This window comes from Microtus oregoni, unplaced genomic scaffold (assembly GCF_018167655.1).
Source record: "Microtus oregoni isolate MIOR12 unplaced genomic scaffold, Mior012 000008F_ref0000371, whole genome shotgun sequence".
Classification (NCBI taxonomy): domain Eukaryota; kingdom Metazoa; phylum Chordata; class Mammalia; order Rodentia; family Cricetidae; genus Microtus; species Microtus oregoni.
The window spans coordinates 58230243-58248692 of NW_024543067.1; the positions used below are offsets into that span (position 1 = coordinate 58230243).

The following is an 18450-nucleotide window of genomic DNA, read 5'->3' on the forward strand; positions in this document are numbered from 1 at the left end:
AGAGAGCTGGGGAGGATCTGGGAAAAGTTGAAGGAAGAAAGAATATGACCAAAATATATTACATAAAACGCACTTAGATTAAAAACATTATAAAAGGAAGAAGAATGGCTTATGCTGTAGTTAATCTGTGTCTGGTTACATTAGCTTCCATATTTCGTTGACAGATGAATACATTGCTTTGTTCCCGTCTGCTGTCTGTCTCTGAGCAGCACGGATTATTGACTCCAGCAGTTATACCAGATAACGCCTCCCACATTTTCCTACTTACTGCATCCATCTTTGCATCTCTTGGCTGGACCACAAGTGTCCCCTCTTCCCTCCAGGATAAGCATAGCATTCGGTAAAGGCTCATTATTTCAAATTTATAGAGTGGCATTTTTAGTCTCAATGGCTTGGGTGTGGTCCGAATGGCCAATATGTAGCAACCAACCACCGGAGAACCTTCCAAACACTTAAGTCAGATGGCAAGCTTAGATCTTTAAAGGCCACCCACAGTTATCCTTAGATTTTCTTCTCTGATAACTTATCCTGACTTTCTTACGCCGGGGAGGAATATCAAAACTCACTTCCACTAAAAACTGTCTTGGCTGAGTTCATATAGCTATACTCAAACCACAAACCTGCATGGTTATTAATAATGAAAAACATTGTGACAGACCTTAATAAAAAAGCTCTTCTAATACAATTCCGTCTCTTAAGTGATATATATTTGTGAGCCTTATAGAGGCAAATTACATCAAAAGCAAATGCAAAACTACCAGGGACAAACAGAATGGCACCAATAAAATGCAGAAGTCCTAGCTGGTTAAGAAAAATGAGCCAATGTGGCCCCTTGCCAAGGCTTTGTCCTTTCTGGAGCATTCTACCCAGGTGAGCTCAGATGACGTGGTGCTGAGGTCTGGTCCCAGTTCTTCAGAGAACAAGAACTTTGCCCTTGACCTTGGAGTTGGAGCCTGGCCTTTCCCTGGCTATAGAACTCTGGGAATGATATTTCACTTTCAGAAGCTTTCATTTGCCAGCCTGGAAATAATAAGATCTAGCTCACAGGGAGCTGGAAGGGGGCGAGCTACTCGGAGAATTGTATGAACAAATGTGCTCACTGTATAGACTGTATCTGGAAAACGCCGGTTCTTCATCGGTCTCTCTTTTCTCCCATCTAAACACCAACATTTAAGAAAAGGGCAGCATTTTCTGAACTTGTCAACATGAGCTGGACCTCCCCTTACAAACACTTGGAATGCTAGGTCTATAATTTGCTGTCTTTCAAACCGCAGTGCTGTGTTCATGTGTTAAAGCAAACCACCAAGGGGAAGGAGGTCTTTTCCTAGTGAAAACAGAGGTTCCGGGGGTTGATTTCAATTGTTTTGATAAAGAACACTGTTTCTGAGCAAGCGTCACCCTGATGGACTAGTCATTAAAATAGATAGTCCACAAGTTTTGATAATTTCATCTGGGATTTTCTTTTTCTTCCTTTTTTAGGATAATGAGGGGAGAAGGGAGCAAGCTTGCTGATTTTCTCAGAACAGGTTGAAAAGTCAGGAGACTGGATTTCTGCAGCCTGTGTGGAAGACATGCAGACAGGAGGAAACAAACATCCCCTCCTACCCTCCAAGTCGACTCCTAGCCGCCTGCAGGTATTATCATCTTGCTTTCCCCACAGGCCTCATGCCCAGGAAAATGAATGAAGTCACAGTTTTGCTTGCTGTAAATTATTAAGCTGTTCTTGGCTTGGCCGCTAGGAATCAAGGGTGCATTAGCATTTCCCTGCCACTCACTTTCACATTCATGGTGTTTTCTGTGTATTTGCTCCCTGTCAGATTTACCGCATTCATTCATGTATTCATTCATAGGAAGCAAGTATGTGCTGGGAATCCTACCCCTGCGAAGGAATGAAAGGCATGTTTCTCGTTAGTCTTGATGGTCTTGATGGAGAAGGTGGGAGGAAGGGGGAGAGCACATGTCATACACACGACAAAGCCAGAAGCCTGGGGGATCATAAAGGGGAGCTCAGAGTGGCCAGCAAGAGTGAGATGGTTCTCTCTACCCTGGACGCTCTCATTGGGGAAATAGTATTCAAGCCAGGGCTTAAATATTGGAGAGCTTTGGCCATGAAAACATGGCCCCATAAGCAGGTAGGAACTATCAGAGCAAAGGCAGGAGGAACATTTTGGATCCTTGCAGAGGAATCCTTGCATAGAGGGGACGGGAAGTGAGAAACTGTCAGAAGGCTGAGATCAAGGAGAGCCTTGGATTATTCGCAAACAACAGCAGCATCAACAACTCTGCTGGTCCATCCCATTAAACACAAAACAGACTAGCTGAACTAAAATGTTTCTGAATTCTCTATCTTCTTACCAGTCGGAACAGTCAGCCTTTAATAAGCCTGTTGCTGGGCTGGTTTGACAGTGGGCTTCTGTCTGGAATGGGGGGAGCTGTGCATGAGTCTGGGGTGGAGAACCTGGGCTCTGCTCCTCTCCCCTCTGACTGACTACATTCGGTCACACCACCTCAAACCATTCTACCAGGCTGCTCACTCAAACTGCAGGAGCAGTGAGCTTCAGCTGGCGAGGGCAGCAAGCTGTAGGCCTTAAGAAGTCAGCTCAGGCACGGTGTCACTCAACTGAGAAGAGGGAAAACTACCTCCTGCTGCACGAATCGGCACAGACATTAAGCTCAGAAATAAGTTACACTGAAGGCTATTAAATGAGAACAAAGTGGTTGAAAGGGAAACGTCTAGCCCAACTACGTTGCCCAGAAGCAGCGGTGAAAGGCTCGAGTGCTAAGAGGTTGTTTTCATTGTGTAAGAACCAGCACATCTGTCTGGGTTACAGTACCACGTGCACTCACACTCACGTACAAACGCCGCCCTCCAACTTTCTCACATACGCGTTTACCCCACACTGACACCCTGGAAAGAACCTGCATTGGCTGTGTTAAACGGCCATGCACACCTCACCACACGCTCTCACACCATCCACATGCACTACACATCTGCTAAGCCCGTCAGACCACATTCCATACACGTCACACACATTACAAGGACACACACTACACACTCACACTGCACACTCACATATACCCTTAAAATCATTGTCAAGACCCTACTCATCTATGCTAAACTGCTCTACACACGCACACACACACACACACACACACCACGCTCACACCTCAGCTCCTCATGTACATATTGAGGTGGACCTGAATGTATTTGCTAAAACACACAGAGAGAATGTAAATATATAGCAGGCACAACACTTTTACACACCTCATAGTCACACACACCTTACAGACAGGCACAAGGACACAAACCTTCATGATTTGGTAAACTGCTCTACAGGCCATACTCAGTGTGCATGCGTGTGTGCGCGCACACACACACACACACACCCCACCAGATTTGAGTTTATAGAAAATGTGTGTGTGGGGGAATCGAAAAACCCAACCAACAAACAAAAAAACCATAACTTTGTCTCCTGCAGAACTATTTTTATCTGATCCTCTCAGCTGGTTTGAAGTCTTGTCACAGGAGAGCTGGTAGCTACACAGTCACAGTCTCTTGGTAACGCTGGCCTGAGCCGTTTGCCTGCCTGTGACTTCGCAGCTTTGCTCTTCACATTTGGCCAAGTTGCCATGATTTAAAATGCTTCTCAGCCCACTCGGTACTCTAGGATTACAGACGATGTGGAAACAGAAGTTACGTTCTCTTACTTTAAATGGAAAAGCCACTGAGAATCTAATCAGAACAATCCAAGTAGAATAACTTTCTAGGCCGACTCCATGAGCTACGGATAAGAGAATGGCTTACTGGGTCGGAAAGGACGGCAGCCCTAGCCGATGCCCCAGTATGGTAGTGATGTGAGGATTTTCTTCCACAGTCGTTTCATATTGGCTCCACACCTTCCATCCTGTATCCTTACGCCTGCCTTCCAATTTTAAACAGAGTCTTTTCAGAAACAAGCTCAGAGTCCTCTCCAGACAGCTGCTGCACATCCCAGCTAGCCTTTCTGCATTTCACCGGGTGAGGCTGGTGCTTCTGCAGCTAATCCTCCTAACACAATTTAAGGAAGCCTGGGAGGGAGACAGTGGTAAGCATCTCTAAGTAACGGTGGCGGAACACCATAGTGAGCATCGCAGGAGAGCCAGATTTCCTCCAGAAGGAAGGCCGTGTGTGGGAAGAAAGACAAGGAGCCACACCAGCCACAGGCTGTTTTTTTTTTTTTTTTTTTATTTATTTGCCAGTCTGAGTTAAGCATGCTCCACTCCAAAGGACATGAAGCAAAGTCTTGATTTCCCAGCATTGGTGTGTTTGCGGAGGCCAGAGAACAACCTCAGGTGGTATTCCTTGTGTGCTGTCTCCTTTAAAAGATTTTACTTAGACAGGCTCTTGTACTTCCCATGAGCTTACCAAAAAGGTTAGGCTGACTTTCAGTATCCAGCTATCTCCACCTCTCCAGCGCTGGTAGAGGTACCCAAGATTTTTTGATGTGTATGAGTGTTTTGATTGCATTTATGTCTATGCAGCGCACATGTGCAGGTGCCCAAAAGGCCAGAGGAGGGCAATAGGTTCCCTAGAACTGGAGGTACAGATGGTGGTGGGTGCTGAGAACCAAATTCAAGTCCCTGGCAAGAGCAGAAAGTGCTCTTCACTGCTGAGCTATGTCTCCAGTGCCCAGCTTTTTGTATGGATTCTGAGGCTCAAACTCTGGTCCTTGAGCTTGCAAGTCAGGCACTGTACCAACTGAGCCATCCCCCAGTCCCCACCACTCTTTCTCACAGGTAAATTTTGTCCTCTCGCAGTACCAATCTACGGCGTTTATTTCCTTGCTATCTTTCACAGAATCTAAAGTGATGCTGGGAAGTAAGAACAATCTAAACCTAACTGCCAATCTGGGGAACAGTTCCATCTCATTCCACCGTGCTCCCATCAGTTACCCTCCAACTTCTCTTCCAAGAGACAAAGTTAGATTAGGTGTGAGGACTATGAAAGGGTGGGCAGGGTCCTTTAGCTAGTTCTCCAAACATTATTCTCCATAGTATGGTTGCACACAGTCCAGCCCAAAAATGGGATCCTACACCCTGTCATGTCGGCACATCAGCCACTGTGCACCAATTCCCCTGCATGGCTTCAATCTACAGGCAGATTATATGCTCAGTTTCCTTATGCCCTTTCTTGGGACCTTTCCTGCCACTTCTGGTCACAGAGAGTTGTCCATTTTATCACCTGAATAGACTTCCTTCCTTCCTCTCCAGTCACAAATTCTGCTGCCTTCCTCATGGTGATGTCTGTGTGGATTTCATCCATTCTCTGGAAACTCCAATGAAATGTGACTGGTCAAGTTCAAATAATAATGCCACGACACCTCTCCCCTTGCTCTTAAGTAATACTGAAGTTGTTGATCACCCAGTTCTAAGACTTGGAGGGTGACCCTCACTCCTCTGGAAGCCATACCTTCAACATACGGTTTTTCCTCTCTATAGGACACGTCTTTTGAAAGCATGCCATCACCAATCTTCTGTGTGTGTGTGTGTGTGTGTGTGCGTGCATGTGCATGTAGAGAGTCACTTTTTCTAAAAGGCGGGAGAAATACTCAAGCTGAAAGCCACTTAAAATTCCGTTTTTTTTTTCTCACGAGAAGACCTCATAGGAAGCCCCAGCTTCCAGACATATCCTTCTGAAAAGACACCTTCTATGCATTCTCCAAACAGGCCTCATTGTTACGACCTGAGCGCTGACAGCCCGCCAGGGAATCAGACCTTTCTTATCATTCCTAGACTACTTTGCCTTGCTGCGAACACCGGGCGGATGGGAGGGCCACAGACTGCTCTCCTGAGCTGCACTCCAGCTCCATCCTGGCCCTGTACACCAAGGGGAAGTCCTCTTTGGATTCCAAAAGAAAATTAAACTCCTTGGAATCCCAAACTAATGAACTTTCACAGAGCGGTCCCAGATGGATTGGCTATCGTGATATTTCGGTCTCACCTAACCAATAAGAGGGCCGTTTGGCAAGTTCCCAGCATGAATATTCTCATATGAGCACTAGAAGAGAGGAAGCCAAAAGATTTCCCAACATCTCTGTGCTCAACTTACACCCCACCTGGGTTCTGAAGCAGAGATCTTGTGACGGTTGGGGCCCTGCAGAGCAATTAAAAGAAATAAAGCAAAGTATTATATTTTAATTGATGTAATCTTCAGGCTCCCAGTGGAATCTGGGGTGACATCTGACTAGAGTTACCCTGGGTATCAGTAGATGACTATTCTGTGAAAGTGCATTTAGGAAGACAAAAAAACCCACAAACCTGAACTCCATTTACATGTATATCCGTTCTGAGGGGTGTGTGTGTGTGTGTGTGTGTGTGTGTGTGTGTGTGTGTGTGTGTGGAGGGTGGAGTTGGCTCAGAGTCCCAGAACTGAAGCCTGAAAGAAGTTACCTAGACTTTGCTGGGATCCGAACAAAGAGTAGAAGGGGTGGGGAGTGAAAAGGGAGGGAGAGAAAAGGAGGGGGAGGAGACGAGGAGAGAGAAGGGGCAGAGAAAAAGAGAAGAAGAGGTAGGTGAAGGATAAGATTTAAAGGGGGACCCTAGCTTTATTCTCTTTTAGAGTCTTACACCTAGGCGGTGAGGGGGAGGGCACAGGGATCACATTTCCCAAGTCCAAATAGCTCTCACCCATCACTAACATTTCAGGGTTTGTTTTATTATAAATATTCCAGTCGAAGAAAGATAAACAGACAAGAAAAAAACTACTTTATATGGTACACAGATTCAGATAGAAAACACAGGATGGGAAAGAAAGCTAATGAGCAATGGATCAAACGTGGAGGAGACAAACCAAGAACCAGAAACAGCTGGGAGCAGATGCACACAGCAGCAACTGGAGGGAGGCAGGCGCAGCGATGGAGTCAGGAAAGCTGCCCAGCGCTGTCAACCTCATCACTATCCCACGAAGGGAAGGAAACAGACGCCACAAATGATGCTTGGGAACGCTGACTTCACTAATCCATTAAAAAAAAAAGTGTCTGTTGATACAAGATATCCCGCTCATAAAAACAAGTTTTGTTTTTTTAAAAAACAATCCTTCCTGTCCAAGATGTGATCTGGCAGAGGGATCCTGGAGTAAGAGGCCTGGGAAAAGGCTGGGGGCTGGAGCAGTTGCGACACCACTGGGGTCTGCTGGCCGGCAGACGTCAAGTGCCCTTCCCACCTAGTCTGTGTTTCTCCACAAAGTATGGCAAAAACAAAAGCAAAACCTCAAGTGCCCCACATAGCTTGCTGCCACTGGATAGCTAAAGAGAAAAATGAAAAAGGATTCAGGGTCACCAACAAGGGGTCTGCTTAGGGCTGACAGGGTACCTCTTAGGTGACTGAGAAGAATCGAGGTTAGAGCTTGTCTCTGGGGTAGCAGCTCTAAGAAACAGCACAGAGAGGATGCCAACCTATCCAGAAGGCAGAACCAGGGGGTTCGGCTCAGCATCTTCAAAAACGTCTTTATTTTAGTATATTCGGAACAAGAGCCATGTGAAGTCAGCTCGACTCCAGGTGACGGTGGTGAAGGTGGAGTCGCTGGCCACTGTCCGGCCTTCTCTTGGAACTGTCGAAGTTTACAGTCAGGAATTGCATAGAGTTTGTTTGCCATCAGAAAACGACGATTCTATGTGAAATTCTGATGACACGCACGTCCGTCAGCTCCGCAGAAGTCCTGGTCCTCTCATCAGGAAAGCAGTCTGGGCCTGGCAAACCTCCAGGTAGAACAGTCCCTGGTTGCCTAGGGAAGTATTGCTGATTCCCAGTCTACAGTAGAGAAGTCAGATACTTCATCCTTGGTCACACAAAGAATGCTACTACCCACACTGAGATCTGGATTTATGTTCCTAGCTCCTCAGTCAGTGACAGGCTAAAAGACTCTGCTCTCTCCCAGGAACTAGGCGAATTGTTGGCTACTTAAGGAAGGTCTTTCTTACTCATAAACATAGGCATGTACGCTTGCGTACTCACACGCATGGGAGCATGAACACACATACACAAGCACACACATACTTGCACCCAGGTTTTATGTCTAGTACCCCCCCAAATCACCCAATCCATAAGAGCCTTGGGGGTAGTGCTTCAGAGGCAGCTACTGAGGTCAGCTGAAAAGAGATGCCATTGTAAAGGGTCTACCATACCAGTGGTGCGGCCCTGTCCTCTCTCCTCTCTGAGTAGGACCTTACAGTGAAAGCCAGGACCACAGCATGGAAAATCACATACCCTCTCCTTACTCCTTACATAGTGCCCAGCATGCTTTGCATATTCTGTCTTCCTTCTCTTTTCAGAGATGAAAATAGGGAAAGAAAAAGAAGAGTCAGATTAACTCTCAGAAACCCGGGCATTTCAAGGTGTCCTCTGGTAGACCACAGGCTAAGTGCTGTTTGCTGGCATTTAACAAGTTGGCTTGATAGACTTTCACCCAAGGCCCTCTACACTTAGGGAGACCATCAAACACTACATGACATGAGGGGGGTAGGGTCAGCACCTAAAACCCTGTGCACCAGCAACTCCAAAATCAGATAGATAGATAGATAGATAGATAGATAGATAGATAGATACAGACAGAGAGAGAGAGAGAGAGAGTCAGACCTCCATCCCCCAACCCACACTCCCCATCCCAAAGCACAAGACAACTGAACCTTAGACCTTGAAACCAGAAGAGACAAAAGAAAAACAGGAAAAAAAGAACATTAACAAAAATATACAAATTCAGAAAAGAAAAACTTCCCTGTTGGGTTTAATTTTTTTTTTTCCTGTTAAGAACTAGACCCAGGGTACAATGGCCCCTTCCTAGGGGGGAATTCAACTGATGAGTCCATCAATTTCTTGAACTTCCCCTGCAGGGGTCCCATTACCCAGACTCCATGTTATTTGGGTTTGAAAGAAAGGCCCTCTGGGAGGAGATGGGTCCTTGTGCCCACAAGGGCCAGCATCTCTGCCACGTGGATGCAACGTCCAGATAGACCTGCTCTCCCACAGGGCGGTATCCTCCTCCTTCTGGAGCATCAGGCTCTGATGCCCTTTGTAAAGTGATTGAGTCTTGAATTTGGAGAAAACGATGTTGCAAAGTCTACCCTCCCGCCTCCCCGCCTGGCTCCGCAGTCCTTCGCGCCACTACTCGGGCTCGCTGCTGTTGGTGGTCTTGTCCCACTCCAGGCTCTCCTCGCTGCGAGCTGGCGATGGTCGCGCCCGCAGGCCTTGGAAGCGGCGGCACTCCGGGCACACGCGAATGTGCGTGCAGCCGCGAGCCACTAGGGCGGCCTCTTGTGCCAGTCTCTGCGCCAGCTGGTCGGGCTCCCCGGCGCCACACAGCTTGCCATTGCTGAGCGTCGCCGTGCCCCGGGGTCGGCGCTCCTCCAGGACAGGGGGTGGGGGTGGCAGGCCTCCAGAGCGTCGCCGCCTCGGGTGGATACTGTCCTGGCACAGGATGATGCTGCGCAGCTCCGTCACCATCTCCTGACACACAGACACCTAAGGAAGACAGCGGAAGTCACAGAGAGCCACTCAGAGGGCCTCATGAGTCTCCTGGGGTCTGCAGGCAGAGGGTGTTGGGACAGCCAGTCATCTCAAGTGTGAAGGTTAAATGAAGGCCTCATTCCCACCCCTGTTTAAGGCTCAAAAGCCCACCACAAACAGCCTTCGTTCAACAACCCTGCCAGATGATGCCCAGCGTTTTGGGAAAGAGGGGGTACCATTTTGGCACATTTGCACTAACGGCTGCTTCCTTCTACTCTGCTTAGTTTCCACCCCTGAGAATTTCTTCCCCTGACCTCAGGTAAAGGTACATCTTGAAACCTACTTAAACCCTTCTATATCAGTCTCCCTGGTATTTGAAAAACTCACCATGTGTTCATTTCGCCTTCAAGCCCAACCATTCCCCTGTCTTTTTAACCATCATGACCTGTTGAGTTGTCCCGGCTGGAAAGGAACATTCCAGAAATACTGTGGGGAAGGAAGTAGCCGCCTGTTCTTCCCTAGTCTCTCTTTCAGCTCCATCAACATGACGGACGTGTCTACCCCTGCTAAAAGCCAACACAGCCTTGACTTCCTTTCAGCTGTCCTGAGTGAGGTCGCCAGCGGTTGGAGATGACGCATCCTGAAGATCACTGGAGTAAACAACCGCCACTTCTGTAGGACCACAGTCTCCTCACGTGAAACACTTGGCTCCAGCTGTACTTCAAAGCTCAGGATATTCCGGAGTTTAGAAAGGCACGACAATGCACGGACACCATGTTACGTTTAACACCCAGTGGGTCTGGGACAAACTCCATATTCAAATACATTGCAGTTTCTACAGCAAAATGTTCGCGTGTTCACATGGAATGCAATGAAGATGGGGACCATTGATCAGACTTTGTGGAGGAATACAAATGCATCGCACTTATGAAAGGCTTGGGCCATTCCTAGTTTTTTTTTGGGGGGGGGGGTCTGAGGACCAGTTGATAAAGAATTGTGAACTTGTTACAATATCCATTTTGAAGATGTGTAGGTGGAAACTCAGGAAATATTGTGCATTTTGTGAAGAACTGACTAATGAGTATCTCATTGAGAATTAGAACTTAATCCTGTCTAAGTCCAAAGTCCAAGCATACTTGGTTGAGTTCTCGGACACTCATGGAGCACGATGGCAGAAGAAGTTTCCTCCTCTTCATGTTCTATCAATGAGGCAAATATGGCGCCAGAGCCACACAGCCAATACAGCTTCCTCTTCATTTCAGCTACTGGAGTAGTCTGAGACTCATTGAATTTCAGGGTAAACCCAGATCCTGCCGGAGCTCTTGGGAGAAACAGGCCATACAATATGGCCCAACTTCATCTCTCAGACATGATTCTAGGCCTATCATTGTCACTAAATAGCAGAAGATTCTTGGCAAACCACTAAACCCCTCTGTGCTTCTCTAATAATTACTATGGCAACAAAAAGCCCCTGCCACCTGCTTAAACCATTACATGTGACAAGAATATAACACAATGCATTTATCATCTTCTGTGGGTCAAGCATTGTGATTTGTCATGGAAATACAGAGATAGCAGGCAGTCCTTAAGTTCAAGTAGCTCCATGTCTATAGCTGTCGTAGCCTGGCATGTAAGCACTTTGTGTCAGTGTGACAGCGGTGCTGAGGTGGCTGTTGGATGGTTGACTGCTGGCCCAGAGTAAAAGGCAGGAGAAGAAATAAGGAATGTTTCACTGGAGAATGTAAGGCTTACTTAATCAGACTCATGTGGAATATATAAATGCTAGCAGCATTTTAAGGAATGGGCAGAAGGGGGAGGGGAACAGAACTGGAAGCAGAAATACCAGGGAACCCAAGAGATCTGATGTTGAATAAGGAAAAGGACAAGAGAGTCTGTGAATGATGGATTCAGACAATGGACAGGGCCCCTTTATAGGGGTGGAGAGAAGCCATTGGAATGGCGTCAAGAGTTGGGAGGGAGGGAAGGAAAGGGAAAGTAATATTGTTATCAAATGTTGCTGAGCGGTGGTGGCTCATGCCTTTAATTCCAGCATTAGGGAGGCAGACGTGGTTGAACCTCTGAGAGTTCAAGGCCAGCCTAGTCTACAAAGAGAGTTTCAGGACAGCCAGGGTGGTTACACAAGAAACCCTGTCTAGATAGATAGATAGATAGATAGATAGATAGATAGATAGATAGATAATCAAATACCGTCAGCTCAGGAGAAGGGTTGTATAAAGAAAGGTGATAGTGACATTACTACTCTTTAAAAGTAACAACTGGTACAGCTGTGGATTTTGGAGGGAGGGTAAACAGAAGCATAGAGGAGAGAGTAAGGTGCTAGAGTAGATGAGCAGTGGTAGGAGCAGGCAGAGGCATTGTGAGGGTAGCGCACCCTGCTGCACTGGCAGTGGCAGCCGGAAGATCCAGAGCCGAGAGGCTAATGTAATGAAAAAGAGAAAAAGTCTCACAGTGCAATTAACATGCAAAAATTTTTGCATTTTCCCTGGGGAGGAATGGAGGACCAATGGGACAAGGCATTCTTGTGCATCCTCCCTGTGGAGGGATGGAGGACCAATGGAACAAGGCATTCTTGTGCATCCTCCCTGTGGAGGGATGGAGGACCAATGGGACAAGGCATTCTTGTGCATCCTCCCTGTGGAGGGATGGAGGACCAATGGGACAAGGCATTCTTGTGCATCCTCCCTGTGGAGGGATGGAGGACCAATGGGACAAGGCATTCTTGTGCATCTTCCCTGTGGAGGGATGGAGGACCAATTGGACAAAGCATTCTTAGGCATTCTCCCTGGGGAGGGATGGAGGACCAATGGGACAAAGCATTCTTGGGCATCCTCCCTGTGGAGGGATGGAGGACCAATGGGACAAGGCATTCTTGTGCATCTTCCCTGTGGAAGGATGGAGGACCAATTGGACAAAGCATTCTTGGGCATTCTCCCTGGGGAGGGATGGAAGACCAATGGGAAAAAGTATCCCTTCTTCTCAGACTTTTCATGGGTGCAAAGTAGATATTAACCCAGCCTCTAAACCACAACTAGAGAATTAAATTTATTAAAATTCCTAAGACAGAAGATGAACCTTTTGGTTTCTTTAAGTTGGGATATCACTGAGGGTTTTCACCTGTACCTATAGGCAAAGACAGTCAAAATGGAAGGTCTGAGGTCATATTTCACATAAATGACCTGGTACTTTTACCCATCTCCCCCAATACTATATAGTTTGTTGTTTATAAAACATCTTTCCTCACATATTAATTTAATGGCTGTGTCAAAGAAAAATATGGAGCCCTTTCTGTGGTTGCACAATCAACACATGACAGTGTCTTCTCAGATCTTTTACTCTGGAGAATAAAATTGTTCCCACTGTCCTGGCCTGTGTGCCCTCTGGGTGTATGCTGCAGGTCCTGTCTGAAGTACATGCAGAAGCCAGTGAGTCTCACACTGCTGTTGGTGGTATGTCTTTGGAAGCCATTGGAAACTTACCTCAGATGCTTCTGAGTGTCTGAGAGTCCATAAAAACTCCAGCATAGCCATGAAAATGGCCACTATTAAGCCACAAATAAGAACCACAAAGATTCCACCAATATTCTCCATTCCCAGGCCTGGAAGAGAGATAAAAAGTATAAGTTACTTGGAAAGAGTGGGATGACCCACCGCAGCAATGCAGAAGTCACTTCAACAACCAGAATGGAGTCTTGGAGATGGTCTCTCAGACTCATTCATTCCTGGAAAAGATTTAATTCATCATTTGAGGAAAGAAGCAGGGCAGTTGCAGTAAATCGGGGCAAGGAAACACAGCTGTGAATGAAGGAGACTGGAAAAACCACAAGACTTTACTAGGCTGGGAGCAGAGGACTGTCTTAGGGGAAAGGGACAGCCCAATCTGATTTAGTTCATAATGACACAACACCAAAACACCTTAAATTCTAAAACTTCTGCCTTATCTTCCTCACAGTGTGTTTTGGTATATAAGGATGTAGAAAGAATTGTGCTTGCCAGACTCAGATTATTATAGGTTGGCCATCCTTAATCCCAAACTCTGAAGCCTGAGCTTTTGAGCAGATAAATAACATTGCTCCAAATTAGATTTCAAGGAACATGGCTAGATTTTCAGGATAGGGGATGCTCAGCCAGCCAGTCTTCCAAAATCCCAAATCTCAAAGCTCTGAAATAATCCTGACCCTGGATATTTGGGAGAAGGGACTAAAATGTTAGCTTATTTTGGAAGGTGAGACTTTTCCCCTACTGGACTAATGCATCCCCAACTTGGCTGTTATCAGAAACTCCTGGGAAACCCGACGTAGAGACCATCAGCCCTTTCTCAAGACCTAAGAAAGCAGCATATTTGAAGCAGACTCTGTATTTTATTATTATTTTTATACCTACTTATTTGTGTGCCAGTGTGTGTGCTCATACTCCCAGCATATGTGCCCCCAGCACAGCTGGATGTTGAGGAGCAGCCCTCTCCCTCTACCACGTAGGGCATCAGGCTTGGCAGCCAGCACCCTCACCTGCCGAGCCATTAACTTTACCGGCTCTGTATTAGGATCAAGCTTCCCAGGGGAGTTTTCCCCAGCCAACCAGGCCTACAACAAGTTTGAAATTGTTTTCTTTGGAATCATGCATGCATTTTTATGTTCTTTACAGTGGTATCGTACCCTCATTGCCTAGCGAGCTAGCTGAAGATATCCTGATACTTATTTGTAGAATGGTTATGACCATTTCAGTTGCAGCACTGATGATGAGGTTAGCCCCACAACTCAGTGCTTTCTTTGGCTGTGGAGGAACCAAACTCATAGACGTGTCAGATGGGATGTTTCATTGAAGGGGGAGCATGGTAAGGGATCAAAAGCTTCTTTAGTCTAAGAAACTGGTGACCGGGAGGTTTATGTCCTGTACTCTTTGGGGTTATTCCGTGTCTGATCTCTAGTTAAGTTGTCATGGGGCATGGGGAGAGTCAGTTTTGCACTTCCTAAGATGCTTCACAGAAAGGACCAGGAATCGGATGTAGCTCAGAAAGCTGGCACAAATATCCCTACCTGGCCATTCCAAGATGCCTCTGGTTTCCCACCACAAAGACCCAGGTGGATGTCTGATTTCTTTTTTTTTTTATTTGTTTTTGTTTTTGTTGTTGTTTAAACAACACAGCGCAGTGGCATTCTCTGACTAGCTGATGGTCCACTTCCAGTGGGCCCAAAGCCTCACATAAGCATACATCACAGAGACCATGCACTCTGGTCTACAGATTCCCATAGTCAGCTCTTCCGAATCTGCACCAATCAATGCAGGGGCCTCTATCTTGATTAATCCAAGACAGAGGATCTTAAACACAGGGAGGAAAGTAGTTAGGGTTCATTTGACTACCAGCCTCTCTCACCTGGGCCACCAGGGACAGAAAGCATTATAAAAATATCAGGATACACATGGATGAGGGGATGGAATGTACGGGGGCTCTTAAGGAAGAAAGGGTCTGGGCCTCACTCTATCACCTGTGCCCTGTGGCTGAATTCCCAACCACCCCCCCTCCATCAGTCACCTCCTGACGCTTCCCAACTTCCCCTCATCACTGGCTCTTTCCAGTTCACGTCCTTCCCTTTTCAGATCCCAATTGTTTTCCCGCTTCTCTATCACCGTGAACCTTCTGAAGAGAGCTGTCTGTTTCAGTGTCGTTCTGGGTCACTTTAAAGGTTCTTAAAACACATCTGGAGATTCTATCCCACACAAAAGCAGGTAGAAGAAAATCCACCCAACATCTTACAACTAAATGCATTTAAACTTTTCTTTTTTTGCTTTTGGTTTTATGGAGGAGAAATTTCCAATTGGCTGTGATTTCTCAGCCATCACTGTGCCTACAAGGGAATGTTTGCAAAATGAGAAAATCTAACCCACAAATCGTGTCTAAATGTGATGCAACTTTATGAATATTAAATTTAAAAATTAATGAAGTTGGAACAATGTTCCACTTTGGAGATATTTAATTAAACATGTCTTAATTTAATTTTTGCAAGTTTTCTTTGTGCATTGGGAAGCCAATATTTTTTTTCAGACCTCAAACATAATTTTGAACACCTGAGAAGCTTTTAGACCCTGGATGCTATACCTGAAAGAGAAAACGAATTCGCCAATCCGGATTTACTTCTGCTAGCTCTAGTTAACCAGTTCTCTCGAATGTGACGTTGTCTTGCCCCTCTGAAATCACTCCCCATGTTTTGTTTCTTAGCTCCTGGAAATTTCCTAGCTTACACAACCTCTCTGAGCAGTGACACTGTCAATCACACTCCTTTTCATGGCTCTTTACAAAATCACAGCTCAACGCTCTCTCCTGGCCTCACCGGGAGTGACTTGGTCTTGGTCTCTTGCCTCTCCTCCAAACACTGGCTATTACCAAGTTTATCCTAAACAATCTCCTTATCCAGCCCACCACCTTCAAGTGCTCCCCAACCCTTGCCTGAACTATTGCATCAATTTCAAAATAATGTCCCCACATACAGACATTTCCTGTCTAACTCTACCCTCCATGAAACCCATCTTTCTGAAATGAAAAACCTGTGATATCATCTCTAGCGATGCACAACTATTTGCATTTCCCGGAATGCCCTCCGTGCACCTATCTATATTCTTTGACTTCTCTCAATCACTTCTGTGGCTTTGTGTCTGAAATATTACTCATGGCCTCATGTATTTGAACACTTGGTCTCCAGCTGGTGGCGCCATTTGCAGAAGGCTATGGAAACTTTGGGATGTGGGGCTCAGCTGGCAGAAATGGGTCACTAGCAGGTGAGGCCCCTCTGGTTCTGACGGGCCTCTCGATGCTTCTCGTCTGGCTGCCATGTGCATGTGGACCACTTCAAACATTTTAAAGCACCAGTGGACGGAATGCCTTTGTGTTCCTGCCACAGTTTGGAATCCCCTGGAAACTGAATCAAATTAAAACCCTCCTCCCTAAAGAAGCTTCTGTCAGGTTATCTGGTAAAGTGCTACAAAAATAACTAGTCCAGCAAGCGCGCGCGCACACACACACACACACACACACACACACACACACACTGCTAGCCTGACCTTTTATCACTGAAGTTCAGGGCCACTTTATTTTGGTGGCTTTTCCAATCATACACAACTCTGTCAGGTCTATAGCTTTTATGCCTTACTAGTAACACATTGTGTATTATTCTAATTCATTCTAATTAATAATAATTACACAATAATCACGGGTTTAAGTTTATGTATCTAGATTTCCCATTAGATCAAGTTCATTGGGAAGGACTCTCTACCTCACGATCATGGGACATGGCACATAAGAGGTGCTCAATAAAAAAAAAAAGTGACCATAAAGGACTGGAAGGTGGCTGAGCAGTTAAAACTCTTGCCCTGTGCAAGCAAGAGGACCAGAGTTCAGAACCTAAGAACCACATAACTGTGCCAGGTGAGTATAACTGCTTGCCTGTAATCCCAGCCTTGGAAGGAAAAACTGGCTAGACAGACTAGCAGTATTTGTGAGCTTTGGGTTTGAGAGACCCAGACTCAAGAAAAAGAAAGTAGAAAAATGATCAAGGAAGATTCTAGAGACCAGCCTCGGAGCCTTCACATACACACACATGCAGGCACTCATGCACCTACACTCCTGCAAACACATACGTGCACAGGCACGCTCACCATATAGACCTACACACAAGAGGAAGAGAAACAAATGGCTAGGAGGAAGGAAGATAGACAGCCCCATAGAGGCCTACATTGCCCAAAACCCCGGATTCACACTGTGATCCATAGCCAGCTCCTCATCAAACGCTGCATGTGGTGACTGTAAACTGTGGCAGCTCTCAGCATGGGCTCCAGGTAGGAGGTCCAGAGCTTCTGTAGGGGCAGAGCACTAACCTGGCATACTCGGTGACATAGACCTCCCATGTCAGATAGGGGTAGGGGCAGGGGAAGAAAAGAACATGCGGTCTGGGCTGGGATGACTGGGACTCTGATTTGGTCTGGACAGCTTCAGAAAAAGTAAGGTTTTAACAGGATGCTGGTAGAGGCCCCGAGCCACCTTAACAGCCCCAGTCTTTCTTTCCCAGTGTCTCAATTTTCGAGGCCCACCTGTTAATCATGGGTGTTGGCTCTCAGATGCCAACTCCAGGCCGAGTGGCCTCTTCCTCCTCTTCAGAGCAAGGCTTGTATACCAGCCATGCCTTTAGGAAGTCATTGGAAAGTTGAAGCAAGAATAGATTGCTGGCAGAGTGAGAACTGAGAAATGGATGAAGGAGGGAGGGGGAGGGACACCTTCAGAGAGCGAGGCCTGTTCTGTCTAACACTGCCATCAGCCATCCCCCTGTGTGCCTTGCGCATCCATCAGCAGGGGCTCAGGATGACTATGCTCCAGCCTGCAAGGTCCCTGCCGCCCTTACAGATGCCCCAGCACCTGCAAAAGGGACCAGGAAGCCATCTAGTCACTGCTTCTCTGGCCTTCCGTGGATGAAATGGTGTAGAAGCCACCCAGACAGACGGCTTTAAAACTGGGCTTTCCTCCTGACACTCTGAGCCTGGGCCTCAGCTGTGCTTCAGCCATCAGCGCGCATTAGCTGAAACAGTCTCAGACTCTCCTCGCAAATCCCTGGTCTGGGAAATACTAACTCCAGTGTCACTGAGGGATTGCCCACAGATCCAAATACTGGCTCCCAAATGCAAATGCATTATTTTCATTGTCTTTGGAACTAGGAAAGGGAAACAGACATTATTAGGAGATAGTGCAGTGAAGAGTCTTGGATCTCATCCACTCACCTACCCCTCCCTCCTTTCTACCTAGCTAAGAAGCACTCCTCAGATTTAGATTCAGGTAGACTTAGCTCCTAGCCCTCAAAACCCTCACTGAGTTCCAAGCAACAGTGCGTCTCTCTGCACGTGAGACATGCTGTTCTCTTTTGGAACAATGGTTTGAGGGTGGGTGCGGGGTAACTACACAGTGACAGGT

General features: G+C 46.6%; 1 protein-coding gene across 2 annotated transcripts in view; it reads right to left on the reverse strand.

The window, feature by feature from the left end:
• Positions 1–8587: 8587 nt before the first annotated feature.
• The window catches only part of Grik4 (glutamate ionotropic receptor kainate type subunit 4), a 426914-nt gene continuing 417051 nt past the window's right edge, over positions 8588–18450 (reverse strand). Inside the window, exons 19-20 of one of the 2 annotated variants that reach the window (XM_041657560.1) lie at positions 12978–13096; positions 8588–9495 (exon numbers count right to left, since the gene is read on the reverse strand). In XM_041657560.1, coding sequence (XP_041513494.1) covers positions 9139–9495; positions 12978–13096 — 476 coding nt within the window. In that variant the 3' untranslated portion in view covers positions 8588–9138. The remainder of the gene's footprint in view (positions 9496–12977; positions 13097–18450) is intronic. The other variant, XM_041657559.1, reaches the window with a different exon arrangement.